Source organism: Bubalus bubalis, chromosome 5, assembly GCF_019923935.1.
Source record: "Bubalus bubalis isolate 160015118507 breed Murrah chromosome 5, NDDB_SH_1, whole genome shotgun sequence".
Classification (NCBI taxonomy): Eukaryota; Metazoa; Chordata; class Mammalia; order Artiodactyla; family Bovidae; genus Bubalus; species Bubalus bubalis.
This window is the reverse complement of record NC_059161.1, coordinates 90,943,766-90,971,365: the sequence shown is the minus strand read 5'-3', so window position 1 is coordinate 90,971,365 and position 27,600 is coordinate 90,943,766. Positions and strand designations below refer to the sequence as shown.

Here is a 27,600-nt window from a genome sequence, read left to right as displayed (position 1 = left end):
TGACCAAGTTTCTTAGGCAGGAAGCCATTGGAGCCTTCTTAAAAAAAAAAAAAAAAAAAAAAGAATCATTGTAGCTAGAGCCAGTAAGTGAGGGGAAGACTGTCAAACTGGAGACAGGCAAAAGCAACACTATGCAAGGACTTGACACTGCATTAAGGAGTTTGAAATACATCATTAGTGCAGTGGAAAGCCATTAAAAGGTTTTGAGTTTGGAAGGGGAGCTGAGATAATTAGAACTGCATTTTTTCAGATTATTTCAGCTGATGTGTGAATATTCGCTGGTTGGGGGAGGAGCAGATGAAAATGAAAGATCAAATCAAATTTTTGTAGTCCAAGTAAGATAATAGTGACTTAGACACTGACAGTATCAGCAAAGTTGAAGAACTGAATTCTAGAAATATTTTGGAGGTAGATTTGACTAGAATGATGATGGATTGAATGTGGAAGGTGAGAAAAAAGGAAGAATTAAAGGAAATTCTCAGTTCCTGGTTTAAGCAACTTGGTAAATGGTAAGAGAAAGAATTAAGAGAGAAACAGGTCTTCCTGGAATTGAAGTTAATCATAAGAATCAATATTGATTTCTGTTGTGTTCCTCTTTTGAATTCCATGCATTTCAATTTCAAGAACTTCTAATGAGCATCTTGTATATACTAGGCCCTAGGCAAGTCTTTGGGAAATGAAAGCTAAGTAAGATTCAGCTACTTTGTACAAGTAATCAGACCAATGGGGAAGAGAATCATATGAACATTGAAATGTTCTTCAGTGTAAAAAATGCTATAATAACTCTGGTGGGAATCAACGACAGTACTTGAAGGTTGAGAGAGGCTTCAAAGTGCCAACTTGTAGACCAAGTCTTCAAGGATAAAAAGAACTCGTGTTTTCATTGAAAAAGGTGGGGATGACCATCTCTGTATTTTATTACATAAAACCATACATAAGACAAGGACTCATGTCTTTGCTCTGAGGTCACAGTATAGACTATCCATATTTGACATATGCTTAATAATACCCTTTAGATTTGCAAGCTCTAATAATCCTTATTACAGGCACAGTGTTCTATTAGGTATCAAGGAGCCATGTTTTGTGCCCTTGAGTTGCCCTCTTCTGTTGCAGAGATTAGACATGCATGTGAGAATGAGCCAGAGAATCATCCAGTATGTGAAAAGTCAGTTGGTATGATGTGATCAAGGCTGCCTCTGTAGTATAAGAGCTCTGAATTCAAAACTGTGACCACCGTGCGGAGTGGGTTTGGTCAGAAAGCACCTTCCTTAGAGGAGTAAACTTTTGCTTGCACCCTGAAGGAACTCTAGGCAGTCTCACTTCCTCTCTCTGGTTAATCATCCTCCCATTCTCTGTAGTAGCAGTTTCAACATTTGATACTCTTCTCTCCACCTCTCCTCTCACTCTCAGCAAACTGATCCCTTACTTTCTATTTCACAGAGAAAACAGGAGCCATCAAACTGAAATTTTCTCAATTTCCCACCATAAACATGTACACATAGTAATATCTGCATACATTATATGTAAGCATATGCACTTAAATAAGAGATCAACCGTGGCACATTGTCTATGGATCTCATCCATCTCCAGCTTCTCAGGAAATGTTTATAGTGATCAGGCTTTCTCTCTTACACATTTAACTCTCACTCTAATAATACCTTCCATCAGCCTTTTTCAATGAAGCACAAGATTTTATTAGCCTAAAGCATATATTGTAAACATCCTAATTTTCCAAAACTTCTTCAACACCAACTACTTTATTGAAACTACTCTATCAGTGACCTCCTTATTGAAAAATATACTAAATTCTATTTAAATTGGAAAGATTCTGCACCGAAAACAAAATCATGAACAAAACAAAAAGTCAACATACAGAATACAAGAAAATATTTGCAGACAATGAAACTGATAAGGGATTAATCTCCAAGATATACAAACAGTTCATGCAGCACAATTAAAAAAACAAACCAAAAAAAAATGGGCAGGAGATCTAAAAAGATCTTCCTCCAAAGAAGACATACGGGTGGCTAATAGACACATGAAACTATGCTCAACATTGCTAATGATCAGAGAAATGCAAATCAAAACTACAATGAGGTATCACCTCACCTCAGCCAGAATGGCTATCATCAAACAGTCTACAAATAGTAAATGCTGGAAAGGAGGTAGAGAAAAGGGGACCCTACTACCTCGTTGGTGGGAACATAAACTAATACAGCTACTATGAATAATAGTATGGAAATTCCTTAAAAAAATAAAAATAGAGTTGCCATACAATCCTATGAAACCACTCCTTGGCATATATCCAGAGAAAAACATAATCTGAAGAGATGCATGCACTCCCAATGTTCATAGAAGCACTATTTACAATAGTCAAGACGTGGAAGCAGCCTAAATATCCATCAACAGATGGACGGATCAAGAAGATGTGGTATACATGTACAATGGAATATTATTCAGCCAAAAAAGAATGAAATAAGGGCATTTGCAGTGACATGTATGAACTTAAAGCTGATCCCACTAAGTGAAGTAAACCAGAGAAAGACAAATATCATATAATATTGCTTATATGTGGAATCTAAAAAAAGAAAGGAATACAAATGGACTTATTTACAAAAAAATAGACTCATAGAATAGAAAACAAATTTATGGTTACCAAAGAAGAGGGAGAAAGAAGGACAAATTAAAAATTTAGGATTAAAATACACACATATATAATTTAAAATATATAAAGTATATATAAAATATATTTTATATATATATATATTTTATATACAGCACAAGGAGCTATATTCAATATCTTTTAAAACCTATGATGGAAGAGAATGTAAAAAAAGCATGTGTATATATAGATAGATGTGTCCATGGGGATTCTCCAGGCAAGAATACTGGAGTGTGTTGCCATTCCCTTCTCCAGGGATCTTCCCAACCCAGGGATCAAACCCAAGTCTCCAGCATTGCAGGTGGATTCTTTACCATCTGAACCACCCAGGAAGCCCAAGAATACTTGAGTGGGTTGCCATTCCCTTCTCTAGGGAATCTTCCCAACCCAGGAATCGAACTGGTGTCAGCTGCATTGCAGGTGGATTCTTTACTAGCCCTATCAGGGAAGCCCAGATAAGCACATTGGAAGAGAATGTGAAAAAAGAATATGTATATACGTATAGATAGATATATCCCTGATAGCTCAGTTGGTAAAGAACCTGCCTGCAATGCAGGAGACCCCTGTTGGATTCCTGGGTCAGGAAGATCTGCTGGAGAAGGGATAGGCTACCCACTCCAATATTCTAGCTGATAAAGAATCCACCTGCAACATGGGAGACCTGGGTTTGATCCCTGGGTTGGGAAGATCCCCTGGAGAAGGGAAAGGCTACCCACTCCAATATTCTGGCCTGGAGAATTCCATGGACTGTATAGTCATGGGGTCACAAAGTGTTGGACATGACTGAGTGATTTTCACTTCACTTCACTTCAGATATAACTGAATCATTTTACACTTGAAACTAACACTTGTAAATAAACTATATTTCAATAAAATTTTTTAAAAACTAAAAACTCCACCAAAAGTTTTTTAAGTAATGAACAATTCAGTACAGTTATAGTTTACAAAGTCAACAAACAAAAAGTCAGTTGTGTTTCTATATACTAAAAACAAACCATCAAAAAAATAAACTAACCCATATACAACAGCATCAAAAAAATAAGAGTTAGTGATAAATTTAACTAAAAAGATGAAAGATGTGTTAAAAAATAAACACACACACATTATGGTACTGGCACAAAAACAGACACATAGATGAATGGAATAGAATATAGAGCTCAGAAATAAAACCATGCACCTATGGTCAATTAATCTACAGCAAAGAAAGCAAGAATATACAATGGAGAAGCATAATCTCTTCAGTAAGTAGTGCTGGAAAAATTGGACAGGTAAATGTAAAAGAATTAAATTAGAACATTTTCTCACATCATAGTAACAAGAAAAATCTCAAAATGATTAAAACCCTAAAAGTAACACCTGAAACCATGAAACTCCTAGAAAAGAGCATCAGCAGAATATTCTGTGACATAAATTGCAGCACTTAAGGCAAAAGAAATAAAAGCAAAAATAAACAAATGAGACATTTAAATTTAAAAGCTTTGGCAGCCAAGGATTATCATCAACAAAATAAAAAAACAACCTACTGAATGGGACAAAATAACTGCAAATGATATAACCAACAAGGGGTTAATATCCAAAATACATAAACAGCTCATACAGTTCAATATCAAAAGCAAACGACCCATTCAAAAAATGGGCAGAAGATAAGAATAGATACTTTTTCAAAGAATACATAACGATGACTAACAGGAATGGAAAAAAAAAAGATATTCAATATCACTAATTATCAGAGAAATGCAAATAAATCAAAACCACAATTAAAAAAACACCTCAGACGTGTCAGAATGGCTATCATCAAAAAGTCTACAAATAACAAATGTTGGAGACACTGTGGAGAAGCCTTGTACAATGTTGGTAGGAATGTAAATTGGTGTAACTATCATGGAAAACAGTACAGAAGTTCCTTAAAAGAAATAAAAACAGAACTATCATATGATCCAGCAATTCCACGCCTGGCTATATATCCAGAAAAAATGAAAACACTAATTCAAAAAGATACACATACCCCAATGTTAACAGCACTATTTACAAAAGCCAAGATAAGGAAGCAACCTGTGTGTCCATCAACAGATGCATGGATGAAGATGTGGTATGTGTGATTGTGTGTGTGTGCATATAACAATATTACTGAACCATTAAAAAGAATGAAGTCCTGCCATGTGCAACAACATGAATGAATCTAGAGGGTGTTATGAGTTCAGGTCAGTTCAGTTCAGTTCAGTCACTCAGTCGTGTCTGACTCTTTGCGACCCTGTGAATCGCAGCACGCCAGGCCTCCCTGTCCATCACCAACTCCCGGAGTTCACTCAAACTCACGTCCATTGAGTCGGTGATGCCATCCCGCCATCTCATTCTCTATAGCCCCCTTCTCCTCCTGCCCCCAATCCCTCCCAGCATCACAGTCTTTTCCAATGAGTCAACTCTTCGCATGAGGTGGCCAAAGTACTGGAGTTTCAGCTTTAGCATCATTCCTTCCAAAGAAATCCCAGGGCTGATCTCCTTTAGAATGGACTGGTTGGATCTCCTTGCAGTCCAAGGGACTCTCAAGAGTCTTCTACAACACCACAGTTCAAAAGCATCCATTCTTTGGCGCTCAGCTTTCTTCACAGTCCAACTCTCACATCCATACATGACCACTGGAAAAACCATAGCCTTGACTAGATGGACCTTTGTTATGTGTTATGCTTACTGAAATAACTTGGACAAGTCAAATATTTAATCACTTGTATGTGAAATCTGAAAAATAAAGCAAATGAAAGAATAACAAAACAGAAACAGACTCTGGATTTAGAGAACAAACTAGTGGCTACCAGGGGGGGAAAAGCATGGACGAGGAGCAAGATAGGTGTAGGAAATTAAGAGGTACAAACTAGTATGTATTAAGTGTATAAGCTACAAGTATGTATTATACTGCACAGGGAAATAGTCATTATTTTCTAATACCATTAAATGGAGTATGATCCATAAAAAAGTTGAATCCTTATGTTGTACAGATGAAATGAATATATTATAAATCAACTGTACTTCATTAAATAAATGAAGAAAATGAAAGTCTTCACACTTAAGTTATCCAGAATGAGTATTTTGATCTTCCTACAGAAATAAAGATTTTGTAGAACTCTCAAATTCAGTAAATGATACTTCTACCCACTGTTTCACATAACACGGTAATTGGGAGTCAACTTTGACTCTTTCTTATCACTTCTATAAGCAGTTCATATCTATGTCCTGCAATGTTCATACCTAAAAATCTCATATCTGTTCATTGTTTCTCCCTCTCCACTACCACCCTAATTCAAGCTACCACTATCATTCGCCTGGATTCCCATAAAAGCTTCATAAGTAGTTTTCTGTTTTGTTTTTAACCAGCAACTTTTTTCCCATCATCCTATCTGTTCTCCACATAACATCAAGAATGAGGATTTCAAAATTCAAATATGACCATGTTACCTGCTTCACTCCCCTCTCTTCAATCTACTTAAAATAATTCAATGAAATCCTTAATATTAGATGGTTTGTGTCTTCTTTTCCAATCTTCTCTTACCAAGCTGCCCCTGTATTCTCTCCCTCCAGCCCTGTTACACAGCTCCTTTCTCTTCTGAGACAGGATCCTTGTATATATGCTTCCCTTTTCCCAAATAAATCTCTTCTTCTCCCTTCCCCAATTTTGATCCTACTTTTAAAACTTAAGCTTAATTAGCGTACCCTTGGATGGTTAGATAGCATCACCAACTCAATGGACATGAACTTGAGCAAACTGCAGGAGGCAGTAGAGAACAGGGAAGCCTGGTGTGTTGCAGTCCATGGGGTGACAAAGAGTCGGCCAACTTAGCAACTGAACAACATTAGCGTCTCCTTAGGGAATGCTTCTTTGACCCCCCTCTCTACATAAGGATGTCCTCAAAAGCATTCTCAGTGCACCATGTACATCTCCTCTGCAGCACCCACCCAAATCACTGTATCTTCATTTACAAGATTCTTTAATGTATTGCAGCTTCCTCCTTGAGGGCAGGGACTGTGGATGTTTCCTCACACTATGAATTTACAGGACTTAATACAGTGTCTGGGACATAGTAGGCACTCTGTAAATATTTATAGAATTAATGAAGGGAGGAAAGGCAGATGGATAAATAGGTTTTGATGAGCCTAAAAAATAATGGAGATGTGGTACAGAAGACTGAGGCTGGTTTAAATAACATGTTCAGATAATGAACTAGCTCTTGTCAAGAGGACAGTTCTTCTGACAGCAGAAAATTTTAAATTTTCCTTACTTTCAATTGTGTTTTCTTTAAATAGTTGTAAAGAGAACATTTCACTTTATCTACAAAAGGCCACATTTCTGTTGCCAAGGGCTTTGCTTGACAAGAATGCCTGCTCATGTTGACTTGCTGGGCAGTGCGGGCTCCTGTCTACATAGTTTAAGACTACAGAAAGCAAAGGAAGTCCCCAGACTAGGGATTAACAGGGAAGAAACAGGTGATTTTCTGCCTACTCTCTAATTGTGTGACATGTCCTTACACTCTTTAGCGGTGACCTAATTAATTAGAAGGACTGATGCTGAAGCTGAAGTTCCAATACTCTGGCCACCTGATGCAAAGAGCAGATTCACTGGAAAAGATTCTGATACTGGCAAAGATTGAAGGCAAAAGGAGAAGGGGGCAATAGAGGATGAGATGGTTGGATGGCATCACCAACACAAGGGACATGAGTTTGAGCAAAATCTGAGAGACAGTGAAGGACAGGGAAGCCCGGCTTCTTATAATGCTGTAGTCCATGGGGTCACAGAGTCAGACATGACTTAGCAACTGAACAACAATAACAAACAATGGAGTAACAGTAAGTCAGTGGTTTTGGAAAACATCACAAATCATGGGAGAAGAAATTGAAGGGTATGCAGGAGTTCTGTGTGTCATTTCATTCAATCCACACACATGGCTCGGAAGGAATTTCCCAAATCAAGTAAACAGTAAAGGCAGGACTCTAACCAGTTGCAGGAGGTGCCAGAGTACACGATTCTTCCAGGATCCTTCAAGCAATGCAACCAAGAATAACGCTATGTACCCTGACTCTCCAGCACAGTGTCAGAAGAGGTTGGTTCCCTTCCACAGCCTAGCTTCTTTTCCAGATTCTGTGGGCTGTCTTGATGCACAGAAATAGATGAGATTCTTTTGTTGGTGGCTTATAAGTCCTCCTATAGACCTCAAGCTTTCACAGAGTCATAAAACTTCCGTTCTGTGTGTACTTAAGAAAACTGTTTTTGGATAAAGACTTTGGACATTAAGTTTTAGCTCAGAAGATGTTTCTGCTTCTGAGTTATAGACAGATAACAACTTTTTAATGAAAATGCTGACACAACCTAAAGAACAACAGTGTATGACCAAATACATTGCAGAAACAAACTGATTCTTTCAACAGCATAAGGATTAGCATATTTGGAGAGAAGATATTTATAGGATATTTTAATTAAGCTGTGGATATTAAATTATGTAAATTTTTTACTTCACCAAAATGCGATCTAAAATAGCCCTCAAGATCAGTTAGCATTTCTTTCCCTGTGGTCGGGAGATTTAGCCAATCCAAACTTGAATGGCATTGATTTTTTAAATGAGGTGTTTGTTCTGAGTTGGTTGAAAATATATGGGTCAGTAAATGAAGTACTCAAATGTTTATATACATTCTCTCTCAGTGCTATAAAGGAAGAGTGGTTGTTATGAAACTGGTTCCTTTGCTACCTCCTTCAACCATGCTTAGGTTTGGGGTTTTGATTAGATGCATTTGTTGTACCTTTTGTTGCTGAAGCCAGTCCATTAATCCAGGCTGGGAAGGGCTGCTTGTACGAGGCCGTCAGGGGACTAATGCTGCCTGCTGTCAACAGGACCTCCTTGAGGAGCTGCAGCAATTAATGTTTCATTTCTGTGTCAAGCACTGTTAAAACTTTTCTCCAGGCCAAGTTTGTCCAAACATGTGTACAAGTCCACAGAGATCCGAAGTCGCTGGAGGCTGCTTCAAGAGGTTTGTCACTGACACCCGCTCTGCCCTGGACGCAGGAAGCTGGCTGCTGCTACAGACGTGGCCTCATAGAATAGCTTCCCCTGTTTGGACTACCTGGGGCTAAATCTAATGAGGCGAGTCTGAGCAGGGGACAAGCACAATCAGAAGAGCAGCACAGAAAGTCAGAATGGTAAGCATGTGTAAGAAACTCTGACAAAAACACCTTCATATCTTCTTTGTGTAATTCAATTATTTAAATAACATTGCTTTCTTGCTATGTCCTCGGATTTCTAGATTCATGAAAAATAATTTGTCTGTGTCATGTCCAACTGTTTGTGACACCATGGACTGTAGCCCACCAGGCTCCTCTGCCCATGGAATTCTCCAGGCACAAATACTGGAGTGGGTAGCCATGCCCTTCTCCAGGGGATCCTCTCTACCCAGGGGTCAAACCTGGGTATCTCACATTTCGGGCAGATTCTTTACCATCTGAGCCTCCAGGGAAGCCCAATAAATAATTTTTAATGTACAAAAAGTACACAAAGAATAAATATTTTTAAAAGCCTATAAGCATCACTACATGGAGTACCGTCCTGCTCATGTGTTGTATGGCCTTCATTTAAATTTGTGCAATATACCCATCCCCTGAATCAAGGAGATGTGTGCAGTATGAGGTTTTCAAGGCAGGATTATTCACTTGGAAGAGCTTGTCGTTCATGACTCATAACTGTAGCTGGTTTATGAACAGCACCAATACCCAAATCAATACTTGATAATGTCTCTATTTGTTCCATGTGATCTAAAAACATCAATTAAAGAGGATAATATGAGAGCTAGGGAAAGGAACCTAGAGGAGTTCATAAGACATTCATTTACCTTGTTACTGGAAAAGGAAGGGAGATTTCATCATAACTACACGAGACAGCCCTCCACAACCCAATCAATCATGCATGTTTTAGAGGCACCTGCACCCCTCAGTGCTGAAGCCCATTCTTTCATCATACTTTTTAGGAATTCAAGTGGCCAAAAAATAATATAGCAATGGTACTGAATTCACAAACAATTTCAAAGACATAGAAATCGTATTAGAAACCACTGTCAAAAAATCAAACCTTTATGCTTTTTAAAATGAAATTCACTGATTTAAATATTCAAACTCTATACCTTTTCAATTACATCTAAAATCTGAGGTACGATGAAAGTAGGTCATCCTATCAAGAGTTCACAGCTCAAAGGCCTTGGTGGGGTAAATACAGATCTCAAGCTGTAACCATTTTCAGAATTCTACCATGCCAAAAACAGGAATGCCATAAAATAACAAAATCAACATACATTTGAGTGCCTACTATGTGCTAACATAGTAGACACTAATTTAGGCATATCGTATATATTGTCTTTAATTCTGAAAATAGTCTTGCTGCTGCTACTGCTGCTAAGTCGCTTCAGTCGTGTCCGACTCTGTGCGACCCCATAGACGGCAGCCCACCAGGCTCCCCTGTCCCTGGGATTCTCCAGGCAAGAACACTGGAGTGGGTTGCCATTTCCTTCTCCAATGCATGAAAGTGAAAAGTGAAAGTGAAGTCGCTCAGCTGTGTCCGACTTCTAGCGACCCCATGGACAGCAGCCTACCAGGCTCCTCCATCCATGGGATTTTCCAGGCAAGAGTACTGGAGTGGGGTGTACAGGGTAGGTATCTATTTATTGTTCTTACTTCACCTATAAGGTAAAGGAGACAAAGAGTTGTTGAAATGCTTACTGAAGTTCATATGGCTAGTGAGAGAAAGGAGATCGCAAGCTCTTCCTGACTCCAATATTCATGAGCCTGTTACTATGTAACTAACACTACTTCCTTAGGTAATGAAGGCAAAGTTCAACAGGAAGAATGCTACCCCCACTGAGAAGCTCATGTAATGCCAACATGTGCCAAGATCTTATACTGCTAAAAATCAATGACGCTAGAAAACCCAAGGCACATCTTTCATGCATCACCAGGGCTCCTTGCTCTGCTGTCAGGCTCTCCGACTCCCTCAATGCCACCTCTGCCTCCACTACAAACTCAAATGACTAACTCAACTACTTGAGAAGAGAAGAATCCACTGCCCTGACAGTTTGTACACGTTGAAGCATGCCAGCTCCCTGCTCATCAACAAAACCACCAAAGAAAGAGATGTTTTCAAACATGAATCTACCAGATAATTAAAGTTTATCCTTTGCAGCATAATGTGTTTTTGTATTTTGAACATTTTTAAAAATTTGCAAATGTTTCAGTAACTGCTGTTAGAAGTCACAAAGGTAATTCTTCTCCAAAAAAAATCATTGGATATAATTTTATATTTTGACTCGTGGCCAACATTTATGAACGTCAATTAAAATATCAAGTTGCAGAGAACCCAGGCCCCACCACTCAGTTACCTCATAGAGTTTAAGGGCTTCTGCTTATTCTTAATGTTTACTTCTTTTCTCACAGTTGTCTGACACTCCCCATGGATCCTAATATACTAGGCTTTATTAATGCTTTCTCCTGAATTTCCATATACCTGTTCTAATTATCTGGACCTTCTAATGGTTTAGACAGTATGTAGCCAGGATTATTAGGGCTTTCCTTGTGGCTCAGCTGGTAAACAATCTGCTTGCAATGCAGGAGACCTGGGTATGACCCCTAGATTGAGAAGATCTCCTGCAGAAGGGAAAGGCTACCCACTCCAGTATTCAATAAGCCAGGATTATTAGAAATGTATCTAAATAGGCTCAGAAAAAAATGGTATAATGGGTCTCTCTTGTTCAAACACAGGTGCCTGAGAAATAAGAAGCTCACACAGTGAAGTCACAAATAGGTAGGTGCCCTGTAAGTGAGCTGTGAGCTTTGAAATACTGGTTTAGTTGACTTTAACACGATATTTACTTCCAGACGGTTCTCAGTTTATACTACATAATTGAGGTTATGGGAAACTAGATAAATAAAATGCTGTTCAGCAGATATAGCTGCAGCTTCCTTAAGTCAATGTCAGAGGGAACAAAAATATTTTCCAGGGGCTTTTCTGAACATAGAGAAAAAGCCCTTGAATTAGAAAATACATAGACCTATCACAGGTCTAGGTATTTTAATCATTTAGAAATAACTCAATCATCTAGAAATAACTGAAGCACCATATTCTACATTAGCATCCCTCTACAAGTCTATGACAAACAACCCTGCAGCTTATAGATCATGGAATGATCTTTGAGAGAAAATTTCATATTTAATTCTTATGTCAAATGATGAAACCAAGAAAAAGAAAGATAGAGCCTGGAAATCCTTTTAAAGAAAATCCATTATTAAAATTTCATTAGCTCTGAATGGAAGGACATAACTAAATTCCTAAATGGTCAGGTTTATTATAACTCTCTCTATAGTGGTTATCTACGTTGTGTTCTTCTCCAAATAAGTCATATGAGAATAGACATCCTGCTGGTGCTGTGAAGGAAGACCTTCAAATGTGCTACTGTGGCTGCCAATATGGATGCCCAGCAATGCCGTGTTATCCAGCATTCAATGTACAGAATCCAGGTGGCACCTTTCATGACATAAGGCATAGATACTAAAAAACCAGTCTCTTTTGAATTCATTATTCTTCACAGATGGTTGAGATGGCATCACCAACTCAATGGACAAGAGTCTTAGTAAACTCTGGGAGTTGGTGATGGACAGGGAGGCCTGGCGTGCTGCATTTCATGGGGTTGCAAAGTAAGACATGACTGAGTGACTGAACTGAACTGAATTGTTCACAGCAAACTCAAGAGAATATATTTTCTCAGGAGAGACAGTGAATTATGTCAGAAATAGCACCAGATTGGGTACTTAAAAAATACCAAAAAATATTTTTTTGCAAGGTCAAAAAAATATTTCACTTCTCTGAGCTTCAGTTTTCTTACCTGTCAAATAAGAGAAGAATTATCCTTTGGCAAAGCCAGGTGTAGACTGTGAGTAGGTAGATTGTACTTGCAGGAATCCTAGACAAGTTTTGCACAGTGTTCTCAATAGAAAGTCAAGGCATTCTTACAGCACATGAAAATTTTAAGTATTAAAAACAAATGTCAAAAAAAAGCACACAAATAAAATCCCTCTTTCAAGATAAAACACTCAACAAACTAGGACTCAGAGGGAACTTCCTTGAGCTGATAAAAGCCATGTATAAAAATCCCACAGCTAATAACATGTTTAATAATGAAACACTGAACTTTCCCCTAAAAGCAAGAACAAGACAAGAATGTCTGCTTGTCCCAATTTTATTTAATATTGTACTGAATATTCTTGCCAAGGTGAGAAAATGAAATAGAAAGCATCCAGATTGAAAAGGAAGAAGCAAAACTATCCCTTTTTGTAGATAACATGATCTTGTATACAGAAACTTTTAAGGAATTCACTGTAAAGCTATTAGAACAAAGAGGTTCAACAATATTACAGGGTACACAAACAATAAGAAAATAATTTATTGTATTTCCATACACTAGCAATGAAGAATTTGAAAGTGAAATTAAGGAAACAAACATTTTATAGCATAACAAATAATAAAATGTTTGGTAACAAATTTAACAAAAAAAAATGCAAAAACTGGTACTTTGAAAACTATAAAACACTGTAGAAAGGAATTAAAGACCTAAATAAAGAGTAAAGCATTCACTGGATCGGAGAAATTAGTATTGTTAAAATGGCAATATTCCCCAAATTAATCTACAGATTCAGAGCAATCGTTATCAAAATCCTAGATGACTCTTCTGTAAACTGACAAGCTGATTCTAAATTCATATAAAAATGCAATGGGCCCCAAATATCCAAAACAATCTTGAAAGAACAGAATTGAAGATGTACAGTTCTCAGTTTCAAACTTACTACAAAGCAAGTAATCAAGACAGTATAGCACTGGAGAAAGATATAAATCAATGGAATAGAATTGAAGATCCAAAAATAAACCTTTACATTAATAGTCAATTGATTTTCAACACGGATGTAAAGGCAGTTCAGTGGGGAAATAAAATACTTTTCAACAAATGGTTCAGGGAACTTGGCTATCCATATACAAATATACATAAAAATTAACTAGAAATAGGTCATAGACCTAAATGTAAGAGCTAAAACTATAAAATTTTTTAGAAGAAAATACAGGACCTTGTTACATGAAGCCTCCTTAGATATGACAGGTGACATGAAAAAAGTAAACTAGACTTCATCTATTTAAATTTTTTTTGCTTGAAATGATGCAATCAAAAAATAAAAGACAAACCATGAGATAGTATAAAATACCTGCAAATCATGTACAAAATAATGAACTAGTAGCAAGAACATACAGAGAACTCTTATGAAAGAATTAAAGATCAAAAAAAAAAAAACACACACACACACAAAATGAAACAAACAATATAAACAACTTAAATAGGCATTTCTCCAAAGACAAATGAATAGCCCAAAAGTACACGAAAAGATGCTCAGCACATCACTAATTATTAGAGAACTGCAAATCCCAAACCACAATGAGATACTACTTTATACACACTAGGAAAACTACAATAAAAAGGAAAGGTAAGAACAAATGCTGATGAGGATGTGGACAGTTGAACCTTCATACATTGCTGGTAGGAATATAAAATGGTAAAACAGCTCTGCAAAACAATCTGGCAGTTCCTCAAACAGTTAAACACAGTTACCACACAAGGCAATCATTCCTCTCCTATATACTCAAGAGAATTAAAGACATATGTCCATACAAAAACTTGCATGTGTACTCATGGCAGCATTATTCACAATATTGAAAAAAGGCAAACAACACAAATGTCTACCAATTGATAAACAGATAAACAAGATGTCAGACTGGTTCCAAATAGGAAAAGGGGTACGTCAAGGCTGTATATTGTCACCCTGCTTATTTAACTTATATGCAGGGTACATCATGAGAAACACTGGGCTGGAAGAAGCACAAGCTGGAATCAAGATTGCCGGGAGAAATATCAATAACCTCAGATATGCAGATGACACCACCCTTATGGCAGAAAGTGAAGAACTAAAAAGCCTCTTGATGAAAGTGAAAGCAGAGAGTGAAAACCTTAGCTTAAAGCTCAACATTCAGAAAATGAAGATCATGGAAACAGTGGAAACAGTGGCAGACTTTATTTTTGGGGGCTCCAAAATCACTGCAGATGGTGACTGCAGCCATGAAGTTAAAAGACGCTTACTCCTTAGAAGGAAAGTTATGACCAACCTAGACAGCATATTGAAAAGCAGAGACATTACTTTGCCAACAAAGGTCCATCTAGTCAAGGCTATGGTTTTTCCAGTGGTAATGTATGGATGTGAGAGTGGGACTGTGAAGAAAGATGAGCGCCGAAGAATGGATGCTTTTGAACTGTCGTGTTGGAGAAGACTCTTTTTTTTTTTTTATTTTTTTTTATTTTTAAACTTTACATAATTGTATTAGTTTTGCCAGACATCAAAATGAATCCGCCACAGGTACACATGTGTTCCCCATCCTGAACCCTCCTCCCTCCTCCCTCCCCATGCCATCCCTCTGGGTCGTCCCAGTGCACCAGCCCCAAGCATCCAGTATCGTGCATCGGACCTGGACTGGCAACTCGTTTCATACATGACATTTTACGTGTTTCAATGCCATTCTCCCAAATCTTCCCACCCTCTCCCTCTCCCACAGAGTCCATAAGACTGTTCTATACATCAGTGTCTCCTTTGCTGTCTCGTACACAGGGTTATTGTTACCATCTTTCTAAATTCCATATATATGCGTTAGTATACTGTATTGGTGTTTTTCTTTCTGGCTTACTTCACTCTGTATAATAGGCTCCAGTTTCATCCAACTCATTAGAACAGATTCAAATGTATTCTTTTAATGGCTGAGTAATACTCCATTGTGTATATGTACCACTGCTTTCTTATCCATTCATCTGCTGATGGACATCTAGGTTGCTTCCATGTCCTGGCTATTATAAACAGTGCTGCGATGAACATTGGGGTACACGTGTCTCTTTCCCTTCTGGTTTCCTCAGTGTGTATGCCCAGCAGTGGGATTGCTGGATCATAAGGCAGTTCTATTTCCAGTTTTTTAAGGAATCTCCACACTGTTCTCCATAGTGGCTGTACTAGTTTGCATTTCCACCAACAGTGGAAGAGGGTTCCCTTTTCTCCACACCCTCTCCAGCATTTATTACTTGTAGACTTTTGGATCGCAGCCATTCTGACTGGTGTGAAATGGTACCTCATAGTGGTTTTGATTTGCATTTCTCTGATAATGAGTGATGTTGAGCATCTTTTCATGTGTTTGTTAGCCATCTGTATGTCTTCTTTGGAGAAGTCCCTTGGACTGCAAGGAGATCCAACCAGTCTGTTCTGAAGGAGATCAGCCCTGGGATTTCTTTGGAAGGAATGATGCTAAAGCTGAAACTCCAGTACTTTGGCCACCTCATGCGAAGAGTGGACTCATTGGAAAAGACTCTGATGCTGGGAGGGATTGGGGGCAGGAGGAGAAGGGGACGACAGAGGATAAGATGGCTGGATGGCATCACTGACTTGATGGATGTGAGTCTGAGTGAAATCCGGGAGTTGGTGATGGACAGGAAGGCCAGGCATGCTGTGATTCATGGGGTCACAAAGAGTCGGACACGGCTGAGCGACTGAACTGAACTGAACTGAATGTCCATATAATGAAACACTATTCATTGAGACAAGGGAATAAGGAACTGACACACGCTACAACATGGGTAACCTTGGAAATACTATAAGTGAAAGAATCTAGTCACAAAAGGCCATATATTTTATAATTCCATTTATAGGAAATGTCTAGAATAAGCAAATTCATAGAGATAGAAAGCAGATTAGTGATTGCCAGGAGCTTGAGGCAAAAGGAATGGGGATGACTGCTAATGGGCTTGGGGTTCCTTTTAAAAACATGAAAATGTTCTAAAATTGGTAGTTGAGTAGCACAACTCTGTGAATGTACTGAAATCAATGAATTGTGCATTTAAATTGCTGAATTGTTACAGTGTATGAATTATATTTCAGTAAATCTGTGAAAAAATAAAAACACTGAGGAAAAACAACAACAAAAATTCCAAATACATATAGGAAGAATTGTCATAAGGATTTATATTAATTCTGTATGATCTATCAGATTCTTGGCTGCATGTTATAAAAAGGTAAGATAAGAAGGGTTAGCTGAATGTGAAGGCCCTAAACTGGACATAGAACAACAGACTGGTTCCAAATCAGGAAAGGAATACATCAAGGCTGTATATTGTCACCCTGCTTATTTAACTTATATGCAGAATACATCATGCAAAATGCTTGGCTGGATGAAGCACAAGCTGGAATCAAGATTGCCAGGAAAAGTATCAATAACCTCAGATATGCAGATGACACCACACTTATGGCAGAAAGCAAAGAAGAACTAAAGAGCCTCTTGATGAAAGTAAAAGAGGAGAGTGAAAAAATTGGCTTAAAACTCAACATTCAGAAAACTAAGATCATGGCATCTGGTCCTATCACTTCATGGCAAATAGATGGGGAAACAATGGAAACACTGAGAAACTTTATTTTGGGGGGCTCCAAAATCACGGCAGCCATGAAATTAAAAGATGCTTTCTCCTTGGAAGAAAAGCCATTACCAACCTAGACAGCATATTAAAAGCAGAGACATTAGTTTGCCAACAAAGGTCCATCTAGTCAAAGCTATGATTTTTTCAGTGGTCATGTATGGATGGGAGAGTTGGACTATAAAGAAAGCTGAGCACCAAAGAAGTGATGCTTTTGAACTGTGGTGTTGGAGAAGACTCTTGAGAGTCCCTTGGACTGCAAGGAGATCCAACCAGTCCATCCTAAAGGAAATCAGTCCTGAATATTAATTGGAAAGACTAATGCCAAAGCTGAAACTCTAATACTTTGGCTACCTGATGCGCAGAAATGACTCACTGGAAAAGACCCTGATGCTGGGAAAGATTGAAGGCGGGAAGAGAAGGGGATGACAGAGGATGAGATGGTTGGATGGCATCACTGACTCAATGGACATGACTTCGAGTAAACTCTGGGAGTTGATGATGGACAGGGAGGCCTTGTGTGCTGCAGTCCATGGGGTCGCAAAGAGTCAGACATGACTGAGGACTGAACTGAACAGACTGAAAATTAACTAAGCTGGATAAAGTGGGAATTCTAGGGAAATGTTAAAAGGTGCAGAAAGAGGAAGCTGGGGACACAAACTTTGCTGGCTCCAATTTTACTGTGGGCCTGCCTTTTGTTCCCAGATGGTTACCTACCATTCCTCTATTTAGCTTCTCAGATATTGCCAGCAACCTCAGGACATGAAACCTTCATCTCTGCACAGGCATGCTGGGTACATGTTTACCTGTCTTTTGTTCTTTACTCTGTGTAGTTTTTATGTGTGCTCACTAGAAATGCCCTTTCCTATCTCGCATGAACCAATAGCCCCCCCAACCCCATAAATACCATGGGTTCCCTTTCTGAGTATGTTTCAAAGATCAGTGTAACAAAAATTGAAGGCAAAAGGAGAAGAGGGTGGCAGAGGATGAGATGGTTAGATAGCATTACCGACTCAATGGACATGAACTTTGGCAAACTCTGGGAGATAGTTGAGAACAGGGAAGCCTGGTGTGCTGCAGTCCATGGGGTTGGACATGACTTAATGACTGAACAAAAACCATAACTGCAGCTCCCAGAAGGCTCTTTCAAACCCAGAGAGGAAACTTATAAGCTGAAAGTACTGTAAGGGCCAGAAGAGAGGAGGAAAAAGAAATGACTCCATTGTGTCAGCCTATGCTATGCTAAGTCACTTCAGTCGTGTCCGTGTGTGTCAGTCTGTGTGACCCCAGAGATGGCAGCCCATCAGGCTCCCCCGTCCCTGGGATTCTCCAGGCAAGAACACTGGAGTGGGTTGCCATTTCCTTCTCCAATGCGTGCAAGTGAAAAGAGAAAGTGAAGTCGCTCAGTCGTGTCTGACTCTTAGCAACCCCATGGACCGCAGCCTACCAGGCTCCTCCGTCCATGGGATTTTCCAGGCAAGAGTACTGGAGTGGGTTGCCATTGCCTTCTCCATGTGTCAGCCTAGTCCTCCTCATATTTTCTTGATTCAAAGCCCTAACTTCAACCAAATTGGAATCAGAGCCGTTACACAGAGCTGATATTTCTTAAAGTGCATTGTGATTTTTTTTCCTAAGATAATTTCCCCTCTGGATTCTTTTCTAATTCCATGGCTACGACCCCTATGGCCAGATGCACTCTAATCCCAGTGCAGACCAATTTAAGGCCCTGTACTCTGTAATTTTCAATAATTTTCTTAAAGCTGTGATCATCTTATCCTAACTTTTTGTTCTGTAAGGGAATTAACCACTGATAGTATGAAATCCCTGTCCTACCTGTGGCGGATTCATTTTGATATTTGGCAAAACTAATACAAATATGTAAAGTTTAAAAATAAAATAAAAAAAAAATAAAAATCACATCCAGTCTTTGGAAAACAGTACCCATCTAAGCCATCCTGGGTGAAATTTCCCAGCAGCAGAGTTGGCCCAGCAGGTTCTGAGTGTTTCTGCAAACACTCAGAAAACAGACACAACATTATTTATTTTATGACTGGGTTGGACATTTCTTAGTGCCATGGTCTGTGTATTTACTTGGGAGGTATACAAAATGAAGTCACATAAAGAACTGTGGAGGAAAGAAAGGGGGGAGAGAGGAGCTACCAAAACAAAGTGAATAAAAGCTTTACACTAGTACAGCAGAGCTTATGCACATTGTATTAACTGGTTTCAATTAGAGCATATGATCCAACTGTGGGTAATGGGAGGCGGACTGGGAGAACATGCTGAAACAATTAACACTTTAAAAGAACATCTCCTCTGGTTTCTTAGAGGAAAGTCTGTTTTTATTGATTTCCCATAAAACAGAAAAATTACTTTCATAATCTAGAGAGGCATGGTAGGGAAATTGTTCATATGCTTCTAAATTAAAGAGAGTATCTAGCCCCACTCTCCAAAAATGGCTTTATATTTCTCAAAATACAAACATCTCAATATGACACTCCATATCATCAGTTCTTTCCTGTCAGAGGGCAAATGTTTATCTTCAAGAGCTTCAAGATTTCTCTTTTCATAGTCATAAAGAGTTGTGTATTAACTCATGGAAACTTCATGTCCCAGCCTGAATTCCTTTCAAAAGAATGTATTAGCCACTCAGTTGTGTCTGACTCTTTGTGACCCCACAGAGTGTAACCTGCTAGTCTCCTCTGTCCATGGAGTTCTCCAGCCAAGAATACTGGAGTGGGTAGCTATTCTCTTCTCCAGGGAATCTTTCCAATCCAGGTATCGAACTCATGTCTCCTGCATTACAGGAGGATTCTTTACTACCTGGACCACCAAGGAAGCCCTTCAGAAAAAAAAGCCCTCCTAAATAAAGAGCCCTCAGTTAATGATGATTTATTGCCTGTTTTAATGCTTTCCCTCACCAGTTTATCCCCCATCACTTTCTTCTAAAATGACCTATCTTTTTTTTTTTTTTCCTTTTACCAGTTTTCAAGCAATTACCATATGCCTGGTGTGTATTAACACTTGATACGCATTATCTCATTTAAATCTCAAAATATCTTGTTACAGGTGCAAACTCAGAGAGATTAAGCAAATTGTTCAAAGTTATAAAGACAAGTAAGTGGCAGAATTCATATTTTAACACAAACTTTGAAGTGAAAACAGCAAAAGTGAGTTGCTCAGTCATGTCTGACTCTTGGTGACCCCACTGCAGGCAGATTCTTTACCATCTGAAACACCAGGGAAGCCCAACACAAATCTTATTCAGTTCTAAAGCTCTTATACTTAACTATCATCAAATATTGCATCTTCTGTCTTCTAAAATCCATCTTGAGGTAAATCTCCATTTGGAGAATTTATAGTTTTTTCTACAGATCATGGGCTTTCCGGGTGGTTCAGTGGTAGAGCATCCCCCTGCAGTGCAGGAGATGGGGGTTCAATCCCTGGGTCAGGAAGATCCTCTGGAGAAGGAAATAGCAACCCACTCCAGGATTCTTGCCTGAAAAATCTCATGGATAGAAGAGCCTGGTGGGCTATAATCCATGAGGTCAGAAAGAGTTGGAAATGACTTTTTGACTCAGCATGCACTATAGACCATTATATACCAAGTATTACCCATTATAATGATTATATGCAGGTATTTTTCCCCGTTCTATCCCAAGGAATTGAAGGGTTAGTTACAACTTATAAACTATGCTCAGTAAGTGCTTCTTGAATGAGTAAATAAAAATTGATATATTCAGAGTACAATGTTCTAATATTTGCTTAATCGAATGCTTAAATGATTTTTGAAAATATTTCCCATATCTATTTATAGGTGAATATTATATAACAATAGAGATATGTAGATATAACGATATCCATGATAAGCTCCATAATAGCAGAGATTTTATTTTCAACTTAGCTTTTCGAAACTCCTCTCATGATACTCTTTTTAAATTTCCAGGAATTAAGGGGTGTGCAAGCACACAATTATTCTATATATTGATACACCACATGTCCAATCAATAAAATAATATGTTACAGCCATTTCTGAGTAATGCTTAACAATTAAGGATTGTGTTTGGGGACATTCCTCGAGGTGACCCAACCCATACATAGGCCAGAGTCAAACTGAGTGGACCAGAGACCTGCCCTGAACAGCAGCAGCTGGTCAAGCCTCCTGCAGCTGGTCAAGTCAAAGGTTCTTTATTTCCAACAGCCAAAAACTAATTCTTAGCCTATTTCACTCCAGATTCAGAGACCTGCCTGTCTTCACCTGAGTCCCAGACCCTATGGGTCTCTTCTCATTTGTTAATAAGTGGCAGGGGTTCAAGTAACCACTGTGTTCATAGTTGTGATCATATAAACCAATGTGCACACAACCCAACTAAATTTAAAGTACAGAGGTAAGGAAGGCTATCATTCTAGTGTTTAATATAGCCATAGGAGGAGAGTTAAGTAAACAATAAAACTGTCACACTTCTCACTAGAAAAGATATTTCACTTACAAGTATTCAGGAATTATAAATGTGTCCAGATTTCTGTATAATTACTGGAGGTAAATTTTCTATCCAGCTTGAATCACAATCTGTACACTGTAATTCTGTCTAAAAGGAAAAGTCTTTAAAAATACTTCTTGGTCCCATTATTACAGAGATATGAGGTGCCAAAAAAGAGAGCCTCCTAGAAGAGAATGAGCAAGAAGTAATAGAAGTCATTTTTGAGGCAATAGGTAGCTGTTGTTAAGCATCTGCAAAGCAATTTGGAGGGATAAATTTTCTTGGAAAAACCAGTGACAAAAGCTCTGCATTTAAAATGAATCTGAGGGCAAATGAACACACAAAGATCAGGACTGTTCTGAAAAAAGTAATAAAGCCCAATTATAAGGATACAATCATCCTAGAACAAAACACCAAGAAAGAATGAGGCAATAGGGATAGAAATGTAGGAAAGAATCAAGTGAATTTTATTTTTTTTATTTTTTTTTTTAATTTTATTTTATTTTTAAACTTTACATAACTGTATTAGATTTGCCAAATATCAAAATGAATCCGCCACAGGTTTACATGTGTTCCCCATCCTGAACCCTCCTCCCTCCTCCCTCCCCATTCCATCCCTCTGGGTCGTCCCAGTGCACCAGCCCCAAGTGAATTTTAAAAATGCACAAAGATAACAGAAACTATCTATTTATTATGAATGCAAGTATGTATTAATTTATTTATAACCTGCTTCAGTCCATGGGGGATTTGAGACTAATAAGACATTCTGTTAAACACAGGAGACTAAGATTTTCTCTATTTCTTGAGAGATGAGAAAATGAAAATTAATACCAGAACTACTTTACATATCTCATACAGTTTTGTTATGTAAAGATGCTTTTTACTACTGTATAGTTAACCATCCATACTTTTCACTTTAGAATGTGGATTAAGTCATTACCAAATTATTCCTTGCTCATTTTTATGTACCCACCTAGTGTATATAACCAAATACTGAAATGGATGGACTATTATAAATTATCAAAATCCCACGATTCTGAGTACTTCTTTCTGTCTGAGATTACTACTCATTACATCAACTTTAACTCTAGCGGGAGCTCCATAAATGTTGCTGACCAGGGGATACTAGTTAAGGGAGTTTTATTTACTTTTTGGCTACAAATAAATCAAAGAACAATAAATTTCTCAAAACAAACAAAATAAAATCTAACATGGAACTCTGCTCAGTGTTATGTGCCAGCCTGGACTGGGGTGGGGGGTGGGTTTGGGGGAGAATGGACATATGAACATGTATGGCTGAATCCCTTCACTGTTCACCTGAAACTACCACAACATCGTTAATCAGTTATAGCCCAGTACAGAATAGTTTACAGTTATCAAAAAAAATGTATACAACTTAACGGAAAAAAGTAACTTACTGGTTATCAGCAGATTATTGGGACCTTTTCACAAAATCAAAGAAAGATTTGAGGAAGCAAAACCTCAAAGGGCAATTACTTGGCAGCTCAAGGAATTTTAGCAACTGAAGTTCACAGGTTGTTTCCCAAACTATTATCATTCATATGATTCAATATTGATGGCTATCAGTTTCATATCTCTCTGGTACAGATTTAAAATACCCAGGAGACAGAATCCAACTGGCTCACCCAGAATCAAATATTTAGCTCTGGATCAGTCAGTCACGGCCCGGGATAGACTCAGAGAGCCCAAACACGGCTGTGAGGTGCCTACCTTTGCAGAAAGGAGTTACTGAACAGAGAAAGTAGAATCATTATGGGTTGCACAATTCCTGCAGAAAGTGTCTGCCCCACTAGGAGATGTATTCGGTTGGCCAAAAAGTTTTTCTGTAACATCATATGGAGAAACCCAAATGAACCTCTTGGCCAGCTCACTATTACTTTTAAGTAAATGGCAAAGGAAATCTATGTAAACAGTAGCTCCCAATTGTAAAGCAGGAGCAAGAAGAAACATCTTTTTGATGCCCTCACCTAACCATAGAACTGAACATCAGATTTCAATGTTGGCCCTTCACACTTGTGATCCTCAGGAAGGATCTTAAATGTAGTCATCTCCATATTTGATCTTTAGTGTCCTACAGCAGGAAGACAATTGGGATTCTCAGATCCTCAATGGTCCAACCCCAAGGCAATCATGAAGGCTCAACTGTTTTGTTAAACCATAAGACACAGAATTCTAATAATGGACTTTCCTGCAGTAAGACTACACAAAATAACTATAATGTCAAATTTATTTTATTTGGAGATGGAATTATCAGTATTCTGGAGGATCAGCTATTAACTGGATTACATGAATGTGTTTGATAAAATGCAATCACTATCTTATCTTTCATCTTTAGCAATTGCCACAGTGCCTGGCACAGCTGAATCAAATGACAAAATTTTGTTTAGTATGAGAACAAAATCCCTCAAAACACACACTCTGAAGGAAAAAGTATAACAGGACACCTGAAGGTCAGAAATGGAAACCACCTAAGAAAGTAAAATATATATTTATTCTTCTTCAGCAAGAAATATGAGGGCTGTAAAAAATTTACTGAAGCTTATATTATAAACAGGAAATCAACAGATTGAAGATGCATTTATTAAATCTACACTCACAGAGCTCCTACCATGAACTCAGGGATTTACCTAGATGTAGGTATACTAGGACCCTGAAGAGTACATGATTTCCTTGTAGAAACAGACATATAAATCAGTAATTGTGAAATAATATCATCAGGGATACAATAAAAGCAGTGATTGATGAAGAAATAGAATTATTAAAGCTCATCTTTTCTCTGGCATCAGCAGAGTCCCTAAGCATACACTCCCTTCTGACCATCTGCTCACAAAAGTGTGACATTTTTATTCTCCGAGTCTCGAGCAAATCTCAGCTGCTTCCACACTGCAAAAATGCCTCCAAAATTTACCACCATCGTCTCTCCTTCATTAAAGCTGACCCTACCATCTCATCTTCCACAGATAAACAAAAGACAAAGAGACAAGCTTCCGTTTTCTCACACAATCTGTGTGAGAAGCAGGCTCCCCCAGACCTACTGCCTTTTAACAGTCATCAGTCATGCTATGATAGTGCAGCTGCGCCTTTCAGAAGCCTGTACCTCAACAAAAGATGAGGGTATTTATTAAAGAGTTCCACATATCACTTTACACTGCCTGCAAGGTGGGTCAAACGAGGGGAATGTCTCAAAAGGAACCTTTGAACTTTTTGTCCTCATCACACACAAATTATTTCATGACTTGCAAACTGTCAGTTACAGCACACACAGTTCCCAGAGGAACCACTGTCCTTTCTATCGGGCAATGTATGTATAAGAGAATCATATGAATCAGTCACTTTCTTCACTTATTCACAGCACAGCTTAGCAGAGTGAGTTCACGAAAGGACAGTCAGGGTGTCCAGAATCTATTCCCAGACTTAGAATTCGTGCACTGTTCTTAGTTCCTCTGCATTTAAGTCTTCCATTTGCTACACAGGAATAATGACATAGTACCTGTTTGTTTCTAAGGCACTTGAAAATTCTGTGATGGAAGATTTCACACAAATGCAGAGTCTATTATTATAACACGAAGAGTTGAAAATTGCAAATCCGTGTACTCATCACTATTAAACAGTCAACACAAGAATGGAAGAAGAGAAAGAATCTTTCTCTAAGGCATCTAAAATCAAGTATTCATGAATATGCAGCTACTAAGAAAAATAAATGGGCAAATATATTCATTTCAAAGACTATTCAATTGTAAACCATCTATAATCCATTTAGACAAATCCTTTGCAATTTGCTTTCACTCCAAAAAGAAATACACGCAATCCCTAGTCACAGGTGTTTCTTATAATGAAAAGCGTTCTGAGGAGACATTCTTTCTCCTTTCAAAAGGTCTGCTGAACTCTAGAATTTCAGAGTGTATTCTAGCACATTCCATGAAGGTTGTTCCAAAATATAAAAATAATTATCTCTTAACCTGGCCAATCTTAGAATAATCCAAGTAACTTACAGTACAGTGGTGAACAGGCATCCAAGCAGGACCTTCCACCGAACAGTTCTGGGCTGGACACTTGCCTTGGTTTTGCTGCAAATAAATAAAACTGATATTATGTTCTATATACTATGTGCAGCAATATATACCATTGATAGGTTTATCATCAATGTATTTATTGCCATATTTACAAGTACAGAAGAAATCTTTGAGGATGATTTTTTGGTGCAGTGCTGAAAGAAACGAGGTATGTTATTTCTACTCTTATCAAGGCCCAAGAAACTATTCTTTGCTTTGTTGTATCACTCTAAATCCTGGGGTTTTGGAATCAGGCTTTCTCAGCAGCTGGTCTTTCAGATCCCGGTAGGAACCATCTGAGAAGCCTCCAAAGCCAGAGGCAGACCTGGTCTCTCCTCTGGGTTCCCCGAGGACCCTGATACATCCTGTATCCCTGTGAGACCACTTGAGCCAAGTAACAGAAAGATGTGTTTACTTATCTCCCCTTCCAGACTGTGAACTAGTAGTGAAGATCTCTCTAGGGCATTTCATAGAACCAGAGAAAGTAAAGTTGGACAAGATAGATTTTAGAGGCCTTTCTTGTCAGATCAGAGACTGAGGTGCAAAGAATTGAAACCAGGAGCACAGAGATTTAACATTCTAAACCATTTGTCAGGCAGTACTTTTCATATAAGAGATATTTCACTTAAGATATACATAAGAAATGTCTCAGGCTAACCTATTCTCTTGTTGTAACTCCTATAAATTCAATGCTAATTGGCCTTTTAGAGAAAATGAAGTGCTTTCTTTTAACCAGCAATACAGCTCCATCCTGTAATAAGAGCTCTGATTAGTGCTAAAAGGGGAGGAAATGATTATAACGAAACTTTATCTCTTATTTTATTGCACACTCAAGTATAATACATAAAAATTACTAACAATATTAGCAATAATCATATAAACCACAGATGTGATTTAGTGAACTACTAAATATGCTAAGGATTATTCTGGATTCAGTATTTTATCACTCATTGCTAAAACAAATATGGACAGAAGTATTGCTATGCCCATTTGACGGAAGAAAAAACTGAGGCTCACAGAGGGTAAGAAACTCATCTATAAGTTATCCTACAGGAAAGCAGCATAACTGAGACTGCAGCAAAAATCTGACTGACTCTGCAGCCCATGCATGCTCCTTCTATGAGAAGCTCATATTTTTCATTTTCTGTTTAATGGAGCTTAAGACATGTCATCAACTAACATGATTTCATCTTATCAATGATCCTAACATGTCTAATTTAACTGGAACAAAGTATTGGATTCAGTACTTGTGCTAAGAATCTTATTTTGTGATTTGTAAGCTTTTCAGAGCAACCTTTATTTAGGTGATTTATTTTTAAGGCATCACTAAACTCTGAAATGCTGTTTGAGTGATTATTGATAAAGTCACCATAAAAATACACTTAGATCATCAATCTCCAGGCTCAGTATTCTTGTTTAAATCAAAATATGACATAAAGTACCAACAGGGTATATAAGGTACCCTGGACTGGTGTCAGGTGACCACAATTTCAAGCTAAGCTCTACCACGTGCCCGCTGCCAGGAGGTGCTGTGAGTCTGGCAGTCACATCCATAAAACAGAATTAGTATCTTGCCTAATTCACAGGGCTCTCCACGTGGTTCAGTGGTAAAGAATTCTCCTGCCAGTGCAGAAGATGCAGGTTCAATCCCTGGGTCGGGAAGATCCCCTAAAGAAGGAAACGGCTAACCCACTCCAGTATTCTTGCCTGGAAAATTCCATGGACAGAGGAACCCAGCGGGCTACAGTCAATGGGGTCACAGAGTCAGACATGACTGAGTGACTCAGCATATACAAATCCATAGGACTGCTCTCAGATGATA

General features: G+C 38.3%; 1 protein-coding gene across 17 annotated transcripts in view; it reads right to left on the bottom strand.

Annotated features, from left to right (window-relative positions):
* Positions 1–27,600, bottom strand: part of DLG2 (discs large MAGUK scaffold protein 2) — a 2,352,634-nt gene that overhangs the window by 1,807,666 nt on the left and 517,368 nt on the right. For all 17 annotated transcript variants that reach the window (XM_045165939.1, XM_045165929.1, XM_045165926.1 and 14 more), the window contains one exon: positions 25,719–25,793. In XM_045165939.1, coding sequence (XP_045021874.1) covers positions 25,719–25,793 — 75 coding nt within the window. The remainder of the gene's footprint in view (positions 1–25,718; positions 25,794–27,600) is intronic.